Below are 19,906 nucleotides of genomic sequence, written 5' to 3'. Positions count from 1 at the left end.
TGGCACAATCTCGGCTCAATGCAACGTCCGCCTCCAGGGTTCGAGCAATTCTCCTGCCTCAGCCTCCAGAGTACCTGGGATTACAGACACTTGCCACCACGCCTCACTAATTTTTGTACTTTTACTAGTGACAGGGTTTTGCCATGTTGGCCAGGCTGGTCTCGAGCTTCAGACCTCAGATGGTCCACCTGCCTCATCCTCCCACAGTACTGGGATTACAGGTGTCAGCCACCGCACCTGGCCTAATTCAACTTTTAATGCTGCATATTTTCTGGGTAATACTAACAATGATCTCTCAGAACAATTTTTAAAATAAGTTATTTATACATTTTATTTATTAAAAATAATACTATTATTAAAAGATTAAAAATTTAAAATCACACCTGTAATCCCAGCACTTTGGGAAGCTGAGGCAGGCAGATCATTTGAGCTCAGGAGTTTTAGAAGAGCCTGGCAACATAGTGAGATCCTTTCCATACAAAAAAGAAAAAAAAAACCGTGCTCCCAGGTGCTTGGAAGGCTAAGGTGGGAGGATCCCTTAAGCCTGGGGAGTTGAGGCTGCAGTGAGCTGTGATTGTCACACTGCACTCCAGCCTGGTTGGCCAAGGGAGACCCTGTCTTAAAAAAATGTGTATCCTCAATACGGACGGTTTCCATGAATAGAGTTTTGTGTTTTTGTGCTGTGATTGTCAAGCAATTGTATTTGTTTTCTAACTTTAACTCAGCATATGCTTGGTGTTTGGTTTATTTTTCTTTCATCTGCTGTTTGTAGAAATTAAACAGCACTTTAAAGGCTCTTGTTCTCCGCTTTGGTTTGCTTCTGGTGTCCTGTTTTTCAGACTATTTCTCCAACTTCCCTTTTTCATTGAAAGTCTTTTATCTTCCTCAGTCTCCATACAGGGAAAAGAATGTCCCCTTACTTTCTGACCTCCAAGTCTGGTGAACAGTTCCTTTCTCTTCGTAATCACTGAAGCCAACCAAGTTTAGGAGGATAACGGTTCTCCTTACAGTATGCTCATCTACCTGCAGACTCTCTGCCCTCCTCACCATTTTCTAGGGTCCTGCCGACATCACCCCCATCCCATCTCCTCCCTTCCCTAAGTGCCACAGAGTGGGGTCCGCAGTTACTGCTGCCCTCTGTGTGCTCAGGCCTGCGGCTCACTAGTGTTTTGATGATGAAGTCCAATTCCCCATGTGCTTGCGCCCTCTCAGACCACGCTCTAGGAAGCTGCCATTGGGAGTGACTCCCGGAAAGCATGGGCTGGGTTCAGTTTCGTATTGCTGGAAGTTCTATGTTATAAAAGGCATATTGGCAAATAAAAACTAGAGTTTGTACTGAATATTCATTCCAAAACTGTTTTTGTTCAAAAGTTTTCAAATAAAAAAGTTTTATTCTGCCTAGTTTGAAAACTACTATCTAAATTCAACACATAATGTAATACAATTTTAAAAGTGATGTTTGTCTTATTAGTCATTCAATTTATTAATAATAGACTGCCATTTAAAATACATACCATTGCACATTTAAGTCACATACTTGACAAGAATGGCATTGACACTCAGTGTTACCAAAACATGTATTTAAATATATTTGTCTTTTTAATATTGGAATCGGCAGACATACACGTAGAAAAGCATTATTTTGTACTACGGCCTCAAACTGCAAACAAAATTTAAATTCGATTAAATAATAAGAATAATGTGAAACAAATGGGTGTGTTGTTTTGGTGTTTAGGTATATGTTTACTTTGGCACGGGCACATGTATGTGTCTTTGCTGGGCTGTGGTGTATGTATATGTGTTTGTATGACCATGGAGTTTTCAAATACATCATTAAGTTTCATAGTTATATTAATCTTGGCCAGGCACAGTGGCTCAGGCATGTAATTGCAGCACTTTGGGAGGCTTAGGCAGGCAGATCTTCTGAGGTCAAGGGTTCAAGACCAGATTGGCCAACATGGCAAACACCCATCTCTATAAAAAATACAAAAATCAAGCAGGCCTTGTGACACGTGCCTTTACTCCCAGTGCGACAGGGAAATGTGGGATCAGAAATCCCACGCAGAGTCCCTACTGGGGCACCACCTAGTGGAGCTGTAAGAAGAAAGTCACTGTCTTCCAGAACTCAGGACTCAGAATGGTGGATCGACTGATAGCTTGCACCGTGTGCCTGGAAAAGCCACAGACACTCAATGCCAGCCAGTGAAAGCAGCCAGGAGGGAGACTGTGCCCTGCAAAGCCACAGGGACAGAACTGCCCAAGACCATGGGAACTCACCTCTGCATCAGCTAACCTGGATTTGAGACCTGAAGTCAAAGAAGATTATTGTAAAACATTAAGATTTGACTGCCCAGTTGGATTTCAGAGTTGCCTGGGACCTGTAGTTTTGGCCAATTTCTCCCATTTGGAATGGCAGTATTTACACAATGCCTGTACCCCCATTGTATCTAGGGATTAACTGACTTGGTTTTGATTTTACAGACTCATAGATGGAAGGGACTTGTGTCGTCTCACATGAGACCTTGGACTGTGGACTTTTGAGTCAAGGCTCAAATGAGTTAAGACTTTGGGGGGCTGTTGGAAAGTCATGAACAGCTTTGAAATGTAAGGACATAATATATGAGAAGTGCTAGGGGTGGAATCACGTGGTTTGGCTGTGTCCCTGCTCAAATCTCATCTTGAATTGTATCTCTCACAATTCCCAGTTATCATGGGAGGAACCCAGTGGGAGGTGATTGAATCATGGAGGCGGTTCTTGTGATACTGGTTGAGTCTCAGGAGATCCGATGGTTTTAAAAATGGGAGTTTCTCTGCACAAGCCCTCTCTTTGCCTGCTGCTATCCCCATGTAAGATAAGACTTGCTCCTCCTTGCCTTGCGCCATGATTTTGAGGCCTCCCAAGCCACATGAACCTGTAAGTCCCAAAAACTTTTCCTCTGTAAATTACACAGTCTCAGGTATGTCTTATTAGCAGCGTGAAAACAAACTAACAGATGAAATATCAGTCTCTTAAAATAGTTGTTAGGTCTGCATTGACACAGCAGATTCTAATATGGGAGGTAAAATAAGTAATGCATGGACCTTCAGATATTAAGTCATAGGGTTATTATGGCTGTGCCCTAAGGGAGTGGACCAGAGGTCATATGCACTAGTGGCCATACCTTTGGTAAAGACTGTTCATGGGTTTCTGAAAGTTTTGATAATTTTAATTTTAAAATTGAATTTATTATTTATTTCTCCTTCAACATTTCCAGAAGATTGTTGGCAGTAAGGACAGTGTAGTATTGGAGTGATACTCATGAACTAGAGAGTTATTTTGTAATTATTCTACTGAGATTTGCGTGAGTCAATTGAAGTTCATAGGTCACAAGTTGAAATATCAAAGTAAAGAAGCGTTCATTAACCATAATGGCTGTGGTTTTTGACAAGGCAGTGCTTCAATTCAGCTGGAAAAAAAAAGACAACAATAAAACTTTCAAATGCAGGGAAGTCTGACCTCAGTCTCTCTCTCTCTTAGAAAGAAAAAGCTGTGCCACATCAAGATTTTTCTTCAAGCTCTCAGATAGAATCAACATTGGGCATGCAAAAGCTGATCACTTTCTCCTTAGAAAAGGCTAAGGTCTTAGAGGAATGCAGAGTTGTGTTCATAAAGAAGACAACATTGTTATGTCTTCTCCTTTGTCGGGCGACTGTGCCCAAGTTGTGTGTTTCAGATGTCAGACATGGCCTATAGGGATGGTTGTGGCTGCATGTGACTGACAGGGATTTAGTCTCTATATCTTTAAGTGCCCTCTCCTAGGAGCACCTACAGGAGTCAGCCCTAGACTAGAAGTGCCCTCATTGACCACCTGCTTCACCTGTGCAGTCTCCGGCCAGTTCAAGTAAGTTATACCCCTGGAACATCTTTTGTCAAAAGTACTCCAACGAGTGTGTATGACCTGTGGTTCACATCCTGAAGGAAACAAACATGATCATCCTATGACTTGGTATCTAGAAGACTCATGCACTTTTAATTTTTCCTCCAATGTAAGACTCTACTTTATCACATGCAGATACAGCAGAATATTTTCAGACATTGATGTGTTATGCTGAAAAATTCAGCAGTACACAAAAGCTGCCTTCCCATCATAGCCAGTGGTTACTACTGAATACGGATCTGTCATCCCCTAGAGAAGAGCTATAATGGGTAGTGTGCACTGTTAGTGGTTATGGGAATCGATCCCTCTTGTGGCAAATGTCAGCATCTTCTTCTTTTATAACATTAAATCGTATTCTATTGTGCATGTATATCACATGGTCTTTATCCATTTGTCTACCTGCTGACACTCAGATTGTTTCCATATCTTGGCCATTTTTAACAGTGTTTCAATAAACATAGGATGTGATGCAGATATCTTTACAAGGTGGTAATTTCATCTCCTTTGCTTATACTCCCAGAAACAGGATTACTGGTCATATAATATTTCTGGTTTTAATTATTTTAGGAGCCTTTATACTGCTTTCCACAATTGTGGAAATGTAGAATGGTATAGCCATTATGAAAAACAATTTCAGTTTTGAGGTATGATCCATAAACAAATAATGTTTGATTATGGCTGTCAATGACAGTTTCTACTAGATATAGTGGAAGTTCAGGAAGATTCCTCACCTTAACGCAGGGATGGATTATGAATTTGCCTCTTATTTCCTAAAAGCAAAAGATTGGTAGCATGGATGATGGAGGTTGTTGGAAGGTTTCAGGATGATCTCATAAGAGGAGAATCTGTTAAAATCTGATAAAAATCTGAAAAAAATGTTGGGTTTTCAGTCCTATACATACCTACACTCAATAAGAAACAGTGAAGTTAAGTGAGGATCCAGAACACGTTCACTTGAAACAACAGCACATTCTCAAAGGCACCAATTGCTACATGGCAAGGGGGATGAACTTTTGAAACCAGTAAAGTGTGAGTGCACAGTAAGTGATAAAGTTATCACGTTTACAAGAAGTTTGTTTAATGTGCCAAGGGTTTGCACAGATTAATCATACACAAACACAACGTATTTTTGCATACATAGATGTCTGGAGAAAAATCCTCTTAGGGAAACTTCTTCAGGTTACACAAATCTGTGTAAGTTGAAGATCTCATGGGGAAGTGTCTCTTTATGAATACTGGTCTGTTTTACAAGTCGGGAAATATTATCCGTGTTGGAGTAGGCTTCCAATTGTGTAGATTTCTTAATTCCTTCTTGAGTTGTAACAAATGAACCAAAAAAATTGGTGAACTGAAGTTTTGTGGCTGTGTTGATAAAACTTTCTTATAAACTTTCTTTCAATTATTTGAGAAAAGTTTTCCTGATTTTCTTTTTCTCCAATAGATAAATTTTCACAAGATCTCAGGAAACCAACTCTCAGGCGCTTTAGTTTAAAGGAGTCGCTTCCTAGGTAAAGAAGCTCCTGTCTAACAATGATAAGATCATTTATTCTGCAAAACATCAGATTTGAGACCTCCTTGCCAAGAATCATGAAAACTTTAACTCCAGTTTACTGAAAATCATGAATCTCAAACTTAATATTGATTATCATTGACAAAAATGGTGACTCTCCTGTTACCCATATCCATGGAGATAGATTATTTATTATATAACTCACCAAACTAATGTCAAATATCCAAGTTGCAATACTGCACACACTAAAATATGTTCCTGCGAGTCAATGGAGGAGAAATTCTTTCAGAGATAGATGGATCTGAATTGGTAAATATGTGGGTAAGGACTCTGGGCTTGAGTATCACTGTCCAGCCATGTTTCAAAGGTGTGAACCATCAGGGAAGAACCAGAGCTCCTTGTACTCTCAGAGGGGAGGGCTCACAGAGGTCCTCTCTGGTTCATGGGAAAGGTAATTGCAATAATCTTCATGATCGTCATGAGACTATCCGGCAGTGCTGACCCATTATCGAATTTTTGTCTAAAGCTGTCACTGCAATCCTCAATCTACATATTTTACATAGAAGTGTTTAGAGGTCAGGTCACATCATCAAGGTCACACATTGAGGAGGATGGAGATATGTCCCACTATCTTCTCAAAAGGTCTCAGACAGAATCCTACATTTCAAAAGGTCACAGAAGGACAGCTGTCAGGTGCTTTTTTAAAATGACCCACTTCCTGGGACAGGAGCTTCCCTCTAACCATGATGGATGTTTGAAACTACAATAAAACGTTTGAAGGATCCAGGATTCACTGTCATTATTACAACCTGATGCTGTTCCAATATGTCTGAAGTGGTAAATGAGAATTTAGATGACCTGGGTGTGTGGTTGGTTTTATATCAATTTTTAAAGGTAGAACAGCATTGACCCTATTACAAAATGTGTCCATGATCCATGATCACACTCATCTCCCAGACCAGCTCCTTCAGCACATCTCCCTACTTGGAAGAAGAGGACTCTGGGCTTGGTGAGGGGAGGCCACAGGAAGAGAACTGAGTTCTCAGAGGGCACAGCCAGCATCCTCCTCCCAGGGCGAGCCCAAAAGACTGGGACCTCCCTCATCCCTTTTCACCTCTCCATACAAAGGCACCACCCACATGCAAATCCTCACTTACGCACCCCCAGGAAACCACCACACATTTCCTTAAATTCAGGGTCCTGTTCACACAGGAAATGTTCTCTGAGAGTCACGGACATCCTGTGCAAGAACATGAAGCACCTGTGGTTCTTCCTCCTCCTGGTGGCGGCTCCCAGATGTGAGTGTCTCGGGGATGCAGATATGACGATATGGGAAGCTACTTCTGAGCCTAGAGCTCACCGTGGGTCTCTCTGTTCACAGGGGTCCTGTCCCAGGTGCAGCTGCAGGAGTCGGGCCCAGGACTGGTGAAGCCTTCGGAGACCCTGTCCCTCACCTGCACTGTCTCTGGTGGCTCCATCAGCAGTGGTTACTACTGGGGCTGGATCCGCCAGTCCCCAGGGAAGGGGCTGGAGTGGATTGGGAATATCTATGGTAATAGTGCGAGCACCTACTACAACCCCTCCCTCAAGAGTCGAGTCACCATTTCAAAAGACACGTCCAAGAACCAGTTCTCCCTGAAGCTGAGCTCTGTGACCGCCGCGGACACGGCCGTGTATTACTGTGCGAGAGACACAGTGAGGGGAGGTGAGTGTGAGCCCAGACACAAACCTCCCTGCAGGGAGGCGGAGGGGGCGGGCGCAGGTGCCGCTCAGGACCAGCAGGGGGCGCGCGGGGCTCACGGAATACAAGGCCGGCTAAGGAGCTGGGTCAGGAGCAGGTGCAGGAGCAGGTGCAGGGTGGGCGGGGCTTCCTCATTTGCTCAGCGCTCTCCCTCCCCGCCAGCACCTCAGCTTTCTGTAGGGCTCCTCTTTCTTTATTATCTGTGGTTCCACTTCTACACATCCTTGTGCCAGGAAAGAAACGAGGAAGGCAAATTTTCCTCTTACAACTGAGGTTTCACCAATTACTAGGAACTTTCCTATAACTTCCTGCATGGCCCATTACACCTTATTGATTAATATATACACTAATGCTTCTCCCCATCTCTTGATTTGTGTCATCAGTTTAATTGTGCCCTTTCTGAAATTCATGTGCTGAAATAATTATATAATTAAGGTTAAATGTGATCATAAGTGAGACCCTAATGCAATAGACCTGCTGTCTTTATAAGAAAAGGAAGAGATACCAGAGACCTCTCACTTTTCACGTGCACACGGAGAAGAGGCCACGTGGAGACATAGTGCCCTAGAAGGTGGGCCTCTGCAAGTCAGGAAGAAGCTGCACCAAGAACCAACCCTGCCAGCACCTTGATCTTCGATATTCAGACTGCAGAATTTTAAGAAAATCAATATTTGCTGTTTAAGCCACCCACTCCTGTTGCCTTATGAAGACACAGACAGACTAATACCACACAATTCTATTAGCTCTGTCTCCTGGAGGGAGAAGCAGCGCCCTGAGACTGGGCATATCTCTCAGATTTTCACATGAATTAGGCAAAAACAGTAGCTCTCATATAAAAACTGTCATGTCCCTGTTGGGACAAGGTCTTTTAAACAAGCCCTGGGGCTTTGTCACAAAAGTTGTCTTTTATCCTTTATTAGGATATAACTAATGGACAACGAGTACCAGCTGGATGGAAACTGACCACTGACCATCTTCTGCTGTCTCGTTATTATATCACAGAAAACCACACCAACATCACTCTATGTCTCCAACTTTCTAAATTTGCACTGAATCTATTGCTAAATGAGGAGCTACATGGGGTCTGCGTTTTGTTACCTTCTTCCCAGTCTTCCCCAATTACCAAGGGCAGAAGATACTTTCAGCGAAATTTGGCTGTCAATGCCCTCAACACCACATCACTTTTTAAGGTCCAAGGACTTTATTTGGGGGACTAGTGAAAAACACTTTTAAATGGAAAACCCTAAAGCACATACAACAGCTGAAGGAATGGCCCCTGTGCACATGAATGCTGAAGAGATTGGTGGTAGGGTCCCTTCCTCCAAGATGTTCCTGGGTATGTGATGGTTGGATGCCTCATGCATAGGAAAAGAAGGATTGGACTGAGGTAGAAACAAGGACCATATCCTATAGGAAAACAAGAAAAAAATGGGCATCCCTAAAGAGAGTTAATCAGAGTTGGCGAGTTTAAGACGAATTTTTTTCCAAAGTTTTTTAATGTTCTAAGCTAAATATGAATATTTTCAATAAATTGTGAATTAAAAGGAGAATGAATTTAGAAGTTGAGAGAGAAAAAAGCCATGAGAGCGTAGAAAGCAAATCCACACAAAACTGTCACATAACAGAGGCCAGAATGGAGCTGATGCAGCTACATAATAATTCTGCAGACCTAGTTGAGACCCTTTGGTGTTTAAGGCAGGCCGAGCGGTGAAGAACTCCTTTAGTTTTTGATTGTCTGGGAAAGTCCTAATCTAATCTTCATTTCTGGAAAGGATTTACATGGTGAAGATTCTTCTTGGCAGAGTTTTGTTTATTTTTAGCACCACCCACGCCCCCGCCGCCCCACCGCCAATTTGAGTAAAGTCGTGTGTCACGTACAATGCTGCAGTCAACAATAGACAACATATATGTTTGTGGCCACATATGTTGTATTAACATATTTTCACTAAACTTTTTCCATGTTTAGATGTGTTTAGATAGAGAGATACTTACCATGGTGTTTCAGTTTCCTGTAGTGTTCAGTGCAGTAACACGCTGTACAGGTTAGTTGTCTGAGAACACTGTGCTATTCCACATAGCCTCTGTGTAGCAGGGTATTTCTTGTAGGTTTGTGCAAACTCACCCTTGAAGCTTCCACAATGATGAAATTACCCAGGGACACATTTCCCAAAAAGAACCTCTGCCATTAAACCACACACCATTGAATGTAATCCATGTCCCTTCTGAACTGAAAACCTTCTGCTGAGAAATCTGTTCTTTTTCTTTCTGTTTTCTAAAACCTCTTTTATTTTCAGCAATGTGGTTTTAAACTGCATCACATTTTTTTGTCATTGAGTTTATCTTATTTAAAATTTATAGAGCTTCTTTGTTGTGGATGAAGATTTGCTTCCCTTCTCCAAATTTGGAAAGATTTTTTGCTACTATTTTGAATAATTTATCTTCTCTCTCTCTCTCTCTCCCCCCCCCTTCCTTCACTACCCCTTTTGTCTTATCTCTGTATAATTCCTCAAATGCATGATTTAGTGTTCAGCATCCTTCCTGGCCCATAGTCTTTAACTCTTTTTTATTTCTTTCATTTAAACTTTTCTTCTCTGTATCTACTATTTCAAATGATCTTTCTTTGAGTTTACTGTTTCTTCTATAACTTGACCTAGTTTGTTCTAAAATCCTCTGTTAAAATTTTGGTCTGACTTATTGTATTCTTCAGGATCAATATTTTTGTTTAGTCATCTTTTAAATGTTTTATCTTTATTAAAATTCTCCCATTGTTCTTGCGTGCTGCGACTAGCTCATTGAACATGTTTCTAACATTTACTTTAAATTTTCTGCCAGGTAATCCATGTGCTTCCTTTTCATTGATGTATGTTTAGGGACCTTTAGGTTGTTCTTCTGTTTGGTCCATGTTCCCCTGCTTCTTCATTTTCCTTGACTGTCTTTGTTGTTCTTTATAACAAAAACCATCATACACTTCTTCAAACACTAGGCTCATAGAGATAACCCACACCAACCAGCCCAGACAGTAATTTTGAGTCTCTCAAAACTTCATAGGGTTCAAACTTCTGTCTCTGTTCTTAATGGTCCCCAGGTTTTAGAGGATGATAGATTCTGCCAGGACTCACGGTTAGGGGAGGTAGAAACTATTTATTCAAGCAGCCCCTTGAAAGGTTGGACCATTGGACACAGTTTTATTTTTGAGGTGTGATTCATCAAAATAATGTTAGTTCAAGCTTCTCTCAAGCAGTTATTAAACATTGAAATTTTATAATTTCTTATTTGCACCTGGGGTTTTTTTGTTTGAATATTTATGTCAAATTACAAACTAGTTTAAAGCTACCTATTTGGCAAAATGATCTGCTGCAGAATTTTCATTTTCTGTCTCTAGAATGCAAAAAAAATGTCTTAAAGTTCCTTAATTTGCTTAATTTAATGGGGTTTCCAGAAAATGTGAAAACCTCCTTTATTTTTAAAGTACCTGAGTCCACCTTGGTCAATAGTTTCCTCTTTAATTTACCTTTGTCCTCTCACATTATCTACAATAAGCAAGGAGAAATGGAGACACACCATCGACAGTTTGCTTACATATGCCCTCAGCTAAATTTGTAGGTGTCGCTTACTAATTCTAATTTCATCCAACGTAATATAATTTAGATGAATTATGTAACAAGGTACACATACTTTCCTGTTCTAATGCCATGTTTGTGATGGAAACAAAGCAGGTGTGCCCTCTGCAAAGTGGTCGTCTGAGGTCTGAGATGAAGGGTCACACAGGTATTTTTCTGGTTTCTAAGGGTGATGAAAATAATAGTGATAACAATTCTGAAGAGCACTGGCTCCTACCTGAAAGGTTACAGATAAAGTTAGTGCTGTTATTTCATATTAACAGCTTATTAGAATAAAGCTTCAAGGGAGGGGCCACATCGTAGGTCACGGTTGAGGAGAAATTGAGCTGTGCTCTGCTCTCCATCCTATGTACAAGATCCCAGGCAGAAGCTCAGGTTCAACTGATGCATGGCTGCTAGAGGACAGTTCTCAGGGGATGATGTTAGGGCATCATCTTCCTGGGGCAGGGCGCTTCATTCTCTCAATTGTGCACCTGCTCCTTCTGCAGGCTCTGAAGTGAGCACTTGTATTGCCATGACTTATACATGTTCTCTCCCCTAATATGGCACAAACATATTTATTGAATTTTCTATTTCATTTTCTCTGAAGCACATTGGGTAACTGGAAATAAATCAATCATATTCCTTATCGTCCTACACAGCCAAAGATTCCTGAAGACAGAGCTGATGTGATGTACTCATAGGTGGATCTCTGCCTCTCAGACACGGCCTTGGTCTTCAAGTTTCAGCAATTCTGGAAAGCCAAGGACACTTCCATCTCCTCCTCCCTGCTCTGCAACTCACCCGAGAACAGCTTTCTCATTGGAATGTCTTGTGTTTAAGGAATGAGTCCCTGTTTCAGGTTTGCGTGACCGGGTGCACCTACTGGATCCAGCCCAGGACTGGAGATACTTTCCAGAACAGAACATCACCTGAGACATGACCAGTCACACTGTTTTACTTTCACAATTTCAGCTTCCTCAGAAGAAAATTGAAATTGCTGAGACTTTTTCATAAGCGTTCTGCCATGTCCTTTCTCTGTTTTCTTGCCAGTTCATTTATGTCAGTCAAGCCATGTATATGTAATAAGGTCAGAATTCTGCCTCCAGTAACACATCAAAGGTGACCTTTGATTGTGCTTTTGGTTTATGCTCCAACATGTAGATTCTGCTGGACTTTCCCTCAATAAATCTCTAGATTTTAAAAGATACAATTCAAATACATTTTCTATGGGTCAGAATTGGAGAGGATTATTTATTCAGGAATATACCAGGAGCCTTCTCCAAAGGTTCCTAAGGGGAAGAACATTTCCAAAATCTTATCCTATGAGAGAGAAGAAGAAAAATCTCCTGCATGCACTTCCCAAGCCTCCACTTGTATCCTGTTTGCTTTAGATTTCTAGGAGAAAAATCTAGTGGGCCTAGTGTCATTGTAGGAGGCACTTTGTATTAGGCTAGACACTAACAAGAAGGGAAAAATTGTGTTATTAGAATTGTAAATAGAGATTGACTTTAGTCTGAAAGTAGCTGCACCTGCAGAAATTCTGAGATGCAACATTCAACTACAAGAACCCAAGGAAGAAACAAAGCACTCCAAAACTTTTTCCTAAGGCTCTCCCTCCCCCAACCTCACAAAGATATTTATAACTAGAAATCCACTTTAAAAAACAGTTCTCATTCAATACCGAAGACATGGAATGAGAACTATTTTTTAAAGTGGGTTTCTAGGATTATAGATATCTTAATAGAGAGAACATGAAAGATGGGAATGATTTTACTAATTCAATGCGTACAGTATTGTTGGAGACACCATATTTCTATGAATAAGGAACTAAATTTCAGTGTTAAGTAATGTTGCCTACATTGTGTGAGTGACAGTACAGAGGTGGATCTGACAGTGCAGCAGGTGCACAGACCAAGTGAGTGAGAAATCAATATGTAAAGATGAGGATCTATGGATATGAATTGAAGGTATGTAAACACTTCACGAAATTCTCATAAATGCAGTAGGAAAGAAACCCAAACTTACTCAAAACACAAATTACTTGGTAATTATTTGGGGAACATAAATTCCTAAAAAATTCCAAAATATTGTTTCATCTTCTCATTCCCCTTGTCTGTGATATGAGAAAATCAACTCTAATCACACATGACAGGGCAAATCTGTAAACCAAGAGTGTTTCTGTTGAAGAGCCTGGGATCTCAGGACACCAGGTACTGGAGACACTGTCTTAGGAGCACTGAACAGATCTCAGAGGGACCTGCTGGACACTCATATGGGACATCCACCAGTCAGTTTCTCAGAGTCACCAGGGAACTGTGCTGGTGCCTGAGGCCATCAGGAGTCCAAAGTCCCTGCTCAGGGTCATGGACAGTGATGGTCCCAGAAATGATAGAGCTGGTCTCCATGCTAATCAAACATGTGTTCACAGTGAAAAGCAGCTAATCAAACGTGTGTTCACAGTGAAAAGCATGTCCTGTGGAGGCTTCTTTTTCATTAAAAGGACCTCTGTTCACAAAGAGTTTGCAAATGGAGCAGCACATGCATTTCCTCCAGCAGGGCTATGACTTGGACCACCAGCATCTCACTCCTGTATGGCTGATGTGTCATTTATCTTCCCTTTCTTGTCCTGGATCAGGTCTTGAGTTATGAATTGCTCTGTCCCATGAGTGTGCAAATAACCTGAGATCCACTGAGATAAATATGGATATGCCTGTGTCCTGAGAACATTACCCAACAAGCACATCCCTCCTCTAGAGAAGCAGCTGAGGAACACAGCTGAGAACAGAGAAGCAGCTGAGAACACAGCTCCTGACCATGGACTGGACCTGGAGGATCCTGTTTTTGGTGGCAGCAACTACAGGTAAATGACTACCCATTCCCAGGGATGAGGAGGGGACTCTTCTCAGTCAAAAAGAATTTCATCCACTCCTGTGTCTTCTCCACAGGTGCCCACTCCCAGGTGCAGCTGGTGCACTCTGGGGCTGAGGTGAGGAAGTCTGGGGCCTCAGTGAAAGTCTCCTGCAATTTTTCTGGTTCACCATCACCTGCTACACTGGGTGCAACAGTCCCCTGGACGAGGGCTTGAGTGGATGGGATGGATCAACCCTAGCAATGATAACACAAGCTACGCCCAGATGTTTCAGGGCAGACTCACCTTGACCAGGGACACCTCCACGAATACAGCCTATGCGGAGCTGAGCAGCCTGAGATCTGAAGACATGGCTGTATTACTGCACAAGACGCACAGTGTGAAAACCCACATTCTGAGAATGTCAGAAAGCCTGAGGGAGGAAGCAGCTGTGCTGGGCATGAGGAGATGACAGGGATTATTTGATTGTAGACTTTCTTAGAAAGTGAGGTTAAGTCGTTGAAGAAAAGGAACAATAGAAACGTGTATGAACTCTAATTATTTGAGAAATTTTCCATAAAATATCTATTCTGTAAGCAAAATTCAAGGAGTGGAAAACAATCAAATTTATAAAACTGATACAGGAATTTCTCTGAAGATATTAGGGTAAGCATGAGTTTTTGAATGGGTGTTGTAAATATTTTGGAAAGCAGTTGCTAGATCACATTTTAACTTAATATTTACCTCCACTATATAGAATATCAAGATGTTTTAAAGTTTTCCATAGAGTGCAGTTATGATTTTGGGTTCATACCAGCAATGCATGTGAGATCTCATTCTTCCACATCCTCATTGCCATTTGGTACTGAGTATTGTCTATTTTAAACATTCTAATAGATCAGTAGTGGTATATTGTTGTTTAAATGCACATGTCTCTAAAATTCCATATTTAATTATTTTCATATAGTTGCGATGAAGTGTCTCTTTTGATATTTGGCCCATTTTTAAGTTCATTGTTTTCTTTTGATCATTTGTGAGTTTCCTTATATACCCATTAAAAAAGTCCATTACCAACGTAACACAAAGTCTTTTAACAAATATGTGATTTGCAAGTGTATTCTCCAAGTCTGTGGGTGTCTTTTCCCTGATTTATCAGTGTCTGTGGCAGAAAAATACTCATACACATATACATATGAGTATATATATGTGTGTGTATATATATTCATATACACATTTATGTGTGTGTGCATGCATGTGTGTAAACTTGGATAAGATAATTTTATATTTTTAGAGACTACACTTTTTGCATTATATCTAAAAACTGGTTATGAAACCAACCCTAACGCACAACTCTTCTCTTGTCTCTAATCTCAGGCCACAGTTACAGCATAAGTGTTTAAATTTCACCTACTTTCTGGGAGGATTATTAATTTAAGATGATTGGAATTCTTTTGAATGAAAAATATCTTTTTCTCAAAACTTTTTATTTTTTTTTATTTTTTATTTTTGAGACGGAATTTCTGTCTTGTTGCCCAGGCTGGAGTGCAATGGCACGATATTGACTCACTGCAACCTCTGCCTCCCTGATTCAAGCGATTCTTCTGCCTCAGCCTCCCAATTACCTGGGATTACAGGTATGTGTCACCACACCCAGCTAATTTTGTATTTTTAGTAGAGATGGGGTTTCTCCAAGTTGGTCAGTCTGGTGTCGAACTCCTGACCTTAGGTGATCCACCTGCCTTGGCATCCCAAAGTGCTGGGATTACAGGCATGAGCCACCATTAATTATCTGTTAATATCAGTGTTGGTTCATTAATGTTTATTTTTTACTATGTAGAAAATCTGATGCTACATTATTCACTTCATTGCTCAAATCACCAGAACATTTTTAGGTGCTGTGAGCTCATTTAGTTTGGATTCTGCATCCTTACACACACCCCATTCTTTTGTTTCTGAACAAGCTTCTATTTCTTGGTATTACAAGAAATTCCAAGTTCGTTTTTTAAATTATCTTTCCTGTACGTAGAATCAGTTAGTTCTCCAAAGATTTCTGGTTCCTGGTATTAAAGAATTATATTAAAATACAAAATTGTGATACTCGGTGTGTGTGTTGTTAATGCGGTGTTAGTGTTTCTAGGATCTCTGAGCTAACAAGCCTAGGAAAGTGCATGTGTGTATTAACCCATGTTTACAGGTGCATCTAACCTATATGTGTACCTCATTTTCTGTACCTTTATTACATCAAACTTTAGAAAACACTGGTATCTACAATTTATTATGATGCCACATGGATGTTTCTAGCCTTCCTTCCTTGCCTGTGCGTAACCACCAATTGTAAAGTGAGGAACCCCCTCCCACCATATGCCGTTCATTTAATTCATTGTTCACTTTCGGAATATCTGCATAGTGGTATTAGAATTGTTAACTTGTACCCCTGTTGGAAGTATGTTTTTTGACTAGAGTCCAGTGTTTAAGTGCAGTTTCTTCATACTTTAGGTTGACAGAACACCCTCACTTCCGAAGTTATCTAGGTGAGAAATTTTATGTGCCACCTTTTTCAGTGAGCTTACTTCCAATCTGCTGTGTACATTTTATTGACATTCTGTAAAAGACAAAACTGTAAATAACATAAACATATGAGGACTTTCTAGACATTTAGAGGGAGGGTATGCATTAGGAGAAACAGGCACTGTTTACAAACTGAAATTTGTTATAATCTGCAGTGGTGAATACATGACACAATTCATTAAGTCTCACAATTTTATGATGCAAAGTGTGAATCTAAATGTATACAACTTACAAAATTATTTAGCACATTATGAACCCCAGGATAAAACGCAGATTGTATAAAAGTAAAATATTGAATAACTTTACGCAGTGTGGGGAAGGAATTGCATGAGATGCAGGCAACAAAGAATGAAGTAACTTTCCCCATTTGCATGTAAGGGGTTTCCATTCACAAGAGAGCTTTCATTTTTCTTTATTTATTTATGTATTTTATTTAATTAATTATTTATTTATTTTTGAGACGTAGTCTCGCTCTGTTGCCAGGCTGGAGTGCAGTGGCACAGTCTTGGCTCACTGCAACCTCCGACTCCCTGGTTCGAGTGATTCTCCTACCTCAGCCTCCAGAGTAGCTGGGTTTACACGCATGCGCCACCATGCCCAGCTAATTTTTGTATTATTAGTACAGAAGTGGTTTCACCATGTTGGCCAGGTTGGTCTCGATCTCCTGACCTCATGGTTTGCGTGACTCAGCTTTCCAAAGTGCTGGGGTTACAGGAGTGAGCCACCGCGCCTGGCCAAGGCCTTTCTTTAATCAGGTTCATGTGTAACCAAGTTTCCCTCCTGACAAGGAAGTAATATGGAGGATTCGAATCTTTCCTTAACTGAGAAAGATTTCCCTCAAACTCCAGCTCAGTCCAGGCACACATCTGTCTCTATGTGGGACTTTCCCTCAGAAAATCAAATGCATCCTCATGTGGACTCTTCCCTCAGACGAGCACACCTGTTTGTATGTGAACTCTTCCCTCAGATAAGCACACGTGTCCCTGCACTTATTTTTTCCTCAAACAAGCACATGTATCTGAAACTGAACAGCTTTGTGCCAAAATGAGCTCAGGATAGAGATAATTATGGGCTCTAGTTCTCACAATTAGTACATCTGTCTTTTGAAAATTCTAACTGAATGCTGTGCTTTATTGTAGAGGACAGTGGTTTACAGCTGTAATTGCACAGCCTACAGGCAGATGTCCATTTCCTCTGGGCAAGGTTTATTTTTATTTGTTTACTGTACTTATTTGTTGATAAACATTGATACTACAAAGATACACTAACAGGGTCCACATAAGAGAAAAAGAAAGAGTAATGGGCAGATCAACAATAAACATCCAGTCCCAGGAATCCTTTGACCCTGCCCTCCCTGGAATCCAGAGATATAGATGGATGAGCCCTGCTGAGCAGAACACAAATATCCCCAGGGAGAAAGGCATGGACATGAGGCCCCTCCCCTGCTAATAAAAGGAAACTCTTCCCCTGTTCTCCTGGAGGTCCTGGTGAGGAGTCATCCCACACCTGTGCCCTTCCTCAGTGTCCACACCATGGGGTGTGTGCTGATCTGGGCTTCTCTTGTCATCACCCTCAATATTCAGGTTCTCCGTGGATCAGGCTCAGCTGTGGCTGCTCCATGTGGGGCTGTTCTCAGTCTGTTGCCTCTGTGTGTGCAGAAGTCCTCTTTGGAGTTAACTAGTGGAGTCAGACAGAGACATACTACAGACCAAACATTCTCAGACTGTTCTGCAAAGCCTCTGGAGTCACTGAAAACAGAACAAGTTTGGTCCAGCAGGATTCACGACAAAGGTTGGTGTGGGTGATAACATAAGTAATTCATGTGGAAGTTCTCAATGGGGCTCTCCTTGAGTTCAGAGAAGATTAACAGTCCTCAGAGACACTGTTCAGATGATTCTCTTTTGAGATAATTAACCTGAAAGCCCAGGACAAGTCCGTGTATTACTGTGAGGGGCACAGTGAGGGGACATCTGTCTGAGCTCAGACACAAAACTCCCTGCAGGGAGACAGGAGGGGACTGCATGGTAGATGCTGCTGAGAATCAGCGCGGGATGTTCTGGAAACCAGTGGGTGCCCAGAACCACCAGGGAGTGCTCAGAAACACCAGGGGGCGCTCAGGACACCAGGGGCTCAGAACCAATAGGGGCGCTCAGGACCACCAGGGTTCGCAAGACAACAGGGTGCACTCGGGACCCCAGGGGGCACTCAGAACCACCAGAGGCAATCAGGACACCGGGGCAATTCGGAACCACCAGGGGGCGCTCAGGATCCCAGCGGGTGCTCAGAACCACCAGGGGGTAGTCAGGAAACCAGAGGTGCTCAGAACCACTAGGGGGATCCCAGGACCACCAGGGCTCTCAAGGTAGCAGGGTGCACTCAGGACACTAGGGGGCGTTCAGAACCACCAGGCGGCAAACAGGACACCAGGGGGAATTCGGAACCACCAGTGGGTGCCCAGAACCACCAGTGGGTGCCTAGAACCACCAGGGGGCGCTCAGAACCACCAGGGAGTGCTCAGGACATGAGAGGCCCTCAGGACCACCACCAGGGGGCGCTCAGAACCATCAGGGGGCGCTCAGGACACCAGAGGGCAATCAGGACACCAGGGGGCGCTCAGAACCACCAGGCGGCAAACAGGACACCAGGGGGAATTCGGAACCACCAGTGGGTGCCCAGAACCACCAGGGAGTGCCCAGAACCACCAGGGAGTGCTCAGAACCACCAGGGAGTGCCCAGAACCACCAGGGAGTGCTCAGGACATGAGAGGCCCTCAGGACCACCACCAGGGGGCACTCAGAACCACCAGGGGGTGCTCAGGACACCAGGGGGCGATCAGAACCACCAGGGGGTGCTCAGGACAACAGGGGCCTCTCAGGAGGGCAGGGTGAGCTCAGTAAACCAGGGTTTGCTCAGAACCACCCAGGGGCACTGAGGACACCACTGCTCCCTGAGGAGGCAGTTCCACATCAGATCCCTGGTTCCGGGCAGGGAGGGTGGTTCCTTTTGGATCTGGCCACTAACCCTTTGGGAATTTTCCTGCTTCCTTTGTGGTTTCAAGAATCATTGGCAGATTCTTCTCAGGTGTAAAGCTCTGCTTTCTTATATTATGTACTGTTTTGGCTTTGGATGCTACCAGAATTACATTGTACTCTGAGAGGACTCATTCTTGGTTTGTGCAATAGTGAAAGCTACAATGTTAGAGGTGGCTTTGAAAGCTATGTTAGGAGTGGCTGAGGGCAGTTTCCAGGAAAATGTCGTTACTATAGAAGGCTCCTAACTTCTTTGCACATTTGCATAAACAATTGTAGTTTATGACTTAAAAACTGCATGCTTTCTTGGCCCTTTTTCTTAAATAGTTCCATTCTAAGTCCAGTAATCTAATTAAGCTGTGTTTCCAGGACCACCATTCAAGTTAATTCTGTTTAATGAAACACTTTGTAAAGAAAATGTACATCTGTCTTTTTTAGAGTTGGCTTTAAATTTTACATTACTTTACTTTTTTTTTTTTCTTTTTGTTTTTGAGATGGAGTCTTGCTCTGTTGCCAGGCTGGAGTGGAGCAGTCCCCTAAAGTCTGAACTCAATCCAGCACTGACTCAAAAGTCCAAGACCAGAGTCTCATCAGAGACAAGGTAAGTCCCTTCCACCTATGAGCCCATAAAATCAAAAGCAAGTTAGTTACCTCCTAGATACAATTTAAGTATAGATATTGAGAAAAACAC

The 19,906-nt window shown here is 42.1% G+C and overlaps 2 gene segments (V, D, J or C); both read left to right on the top strand.

The window, feature by feature from the left end:
• Positions 1-19,906, top strand: part of LOC112628818 — a 1,133,279-nt gene that overhangs the window by 151,026 nt on the left and 962,347 nt on the right.
• On the top strand, positions 6,649-19,055 carry LOC112628838. The segment is given in 5 exon segments: positions 6,649-6,725; positions 6,809-7,110; positions 13,757-13,777; positions 17,219-17,222; positions 19,043-19,055. Coding segments are annotated over 5 exon segments (375 nt in total).

Source organism: Theropithecus gelada, chromosome 7b (genome assembly GCF_003255815.1).
Source record: "Theropithecus gelada isolate Dixy chromosome 7b, Tgel_1.0, whole genome shotgun sequence".
NCBI lineage: Eukaryota > Metazoa > Chordata > Mammalia > Primates > Cercopithecidae > Theropithecus > Theropithecus gelada.
This window is presented reverse-complemented; position numbering and strand designations above follow the sequence as displayed.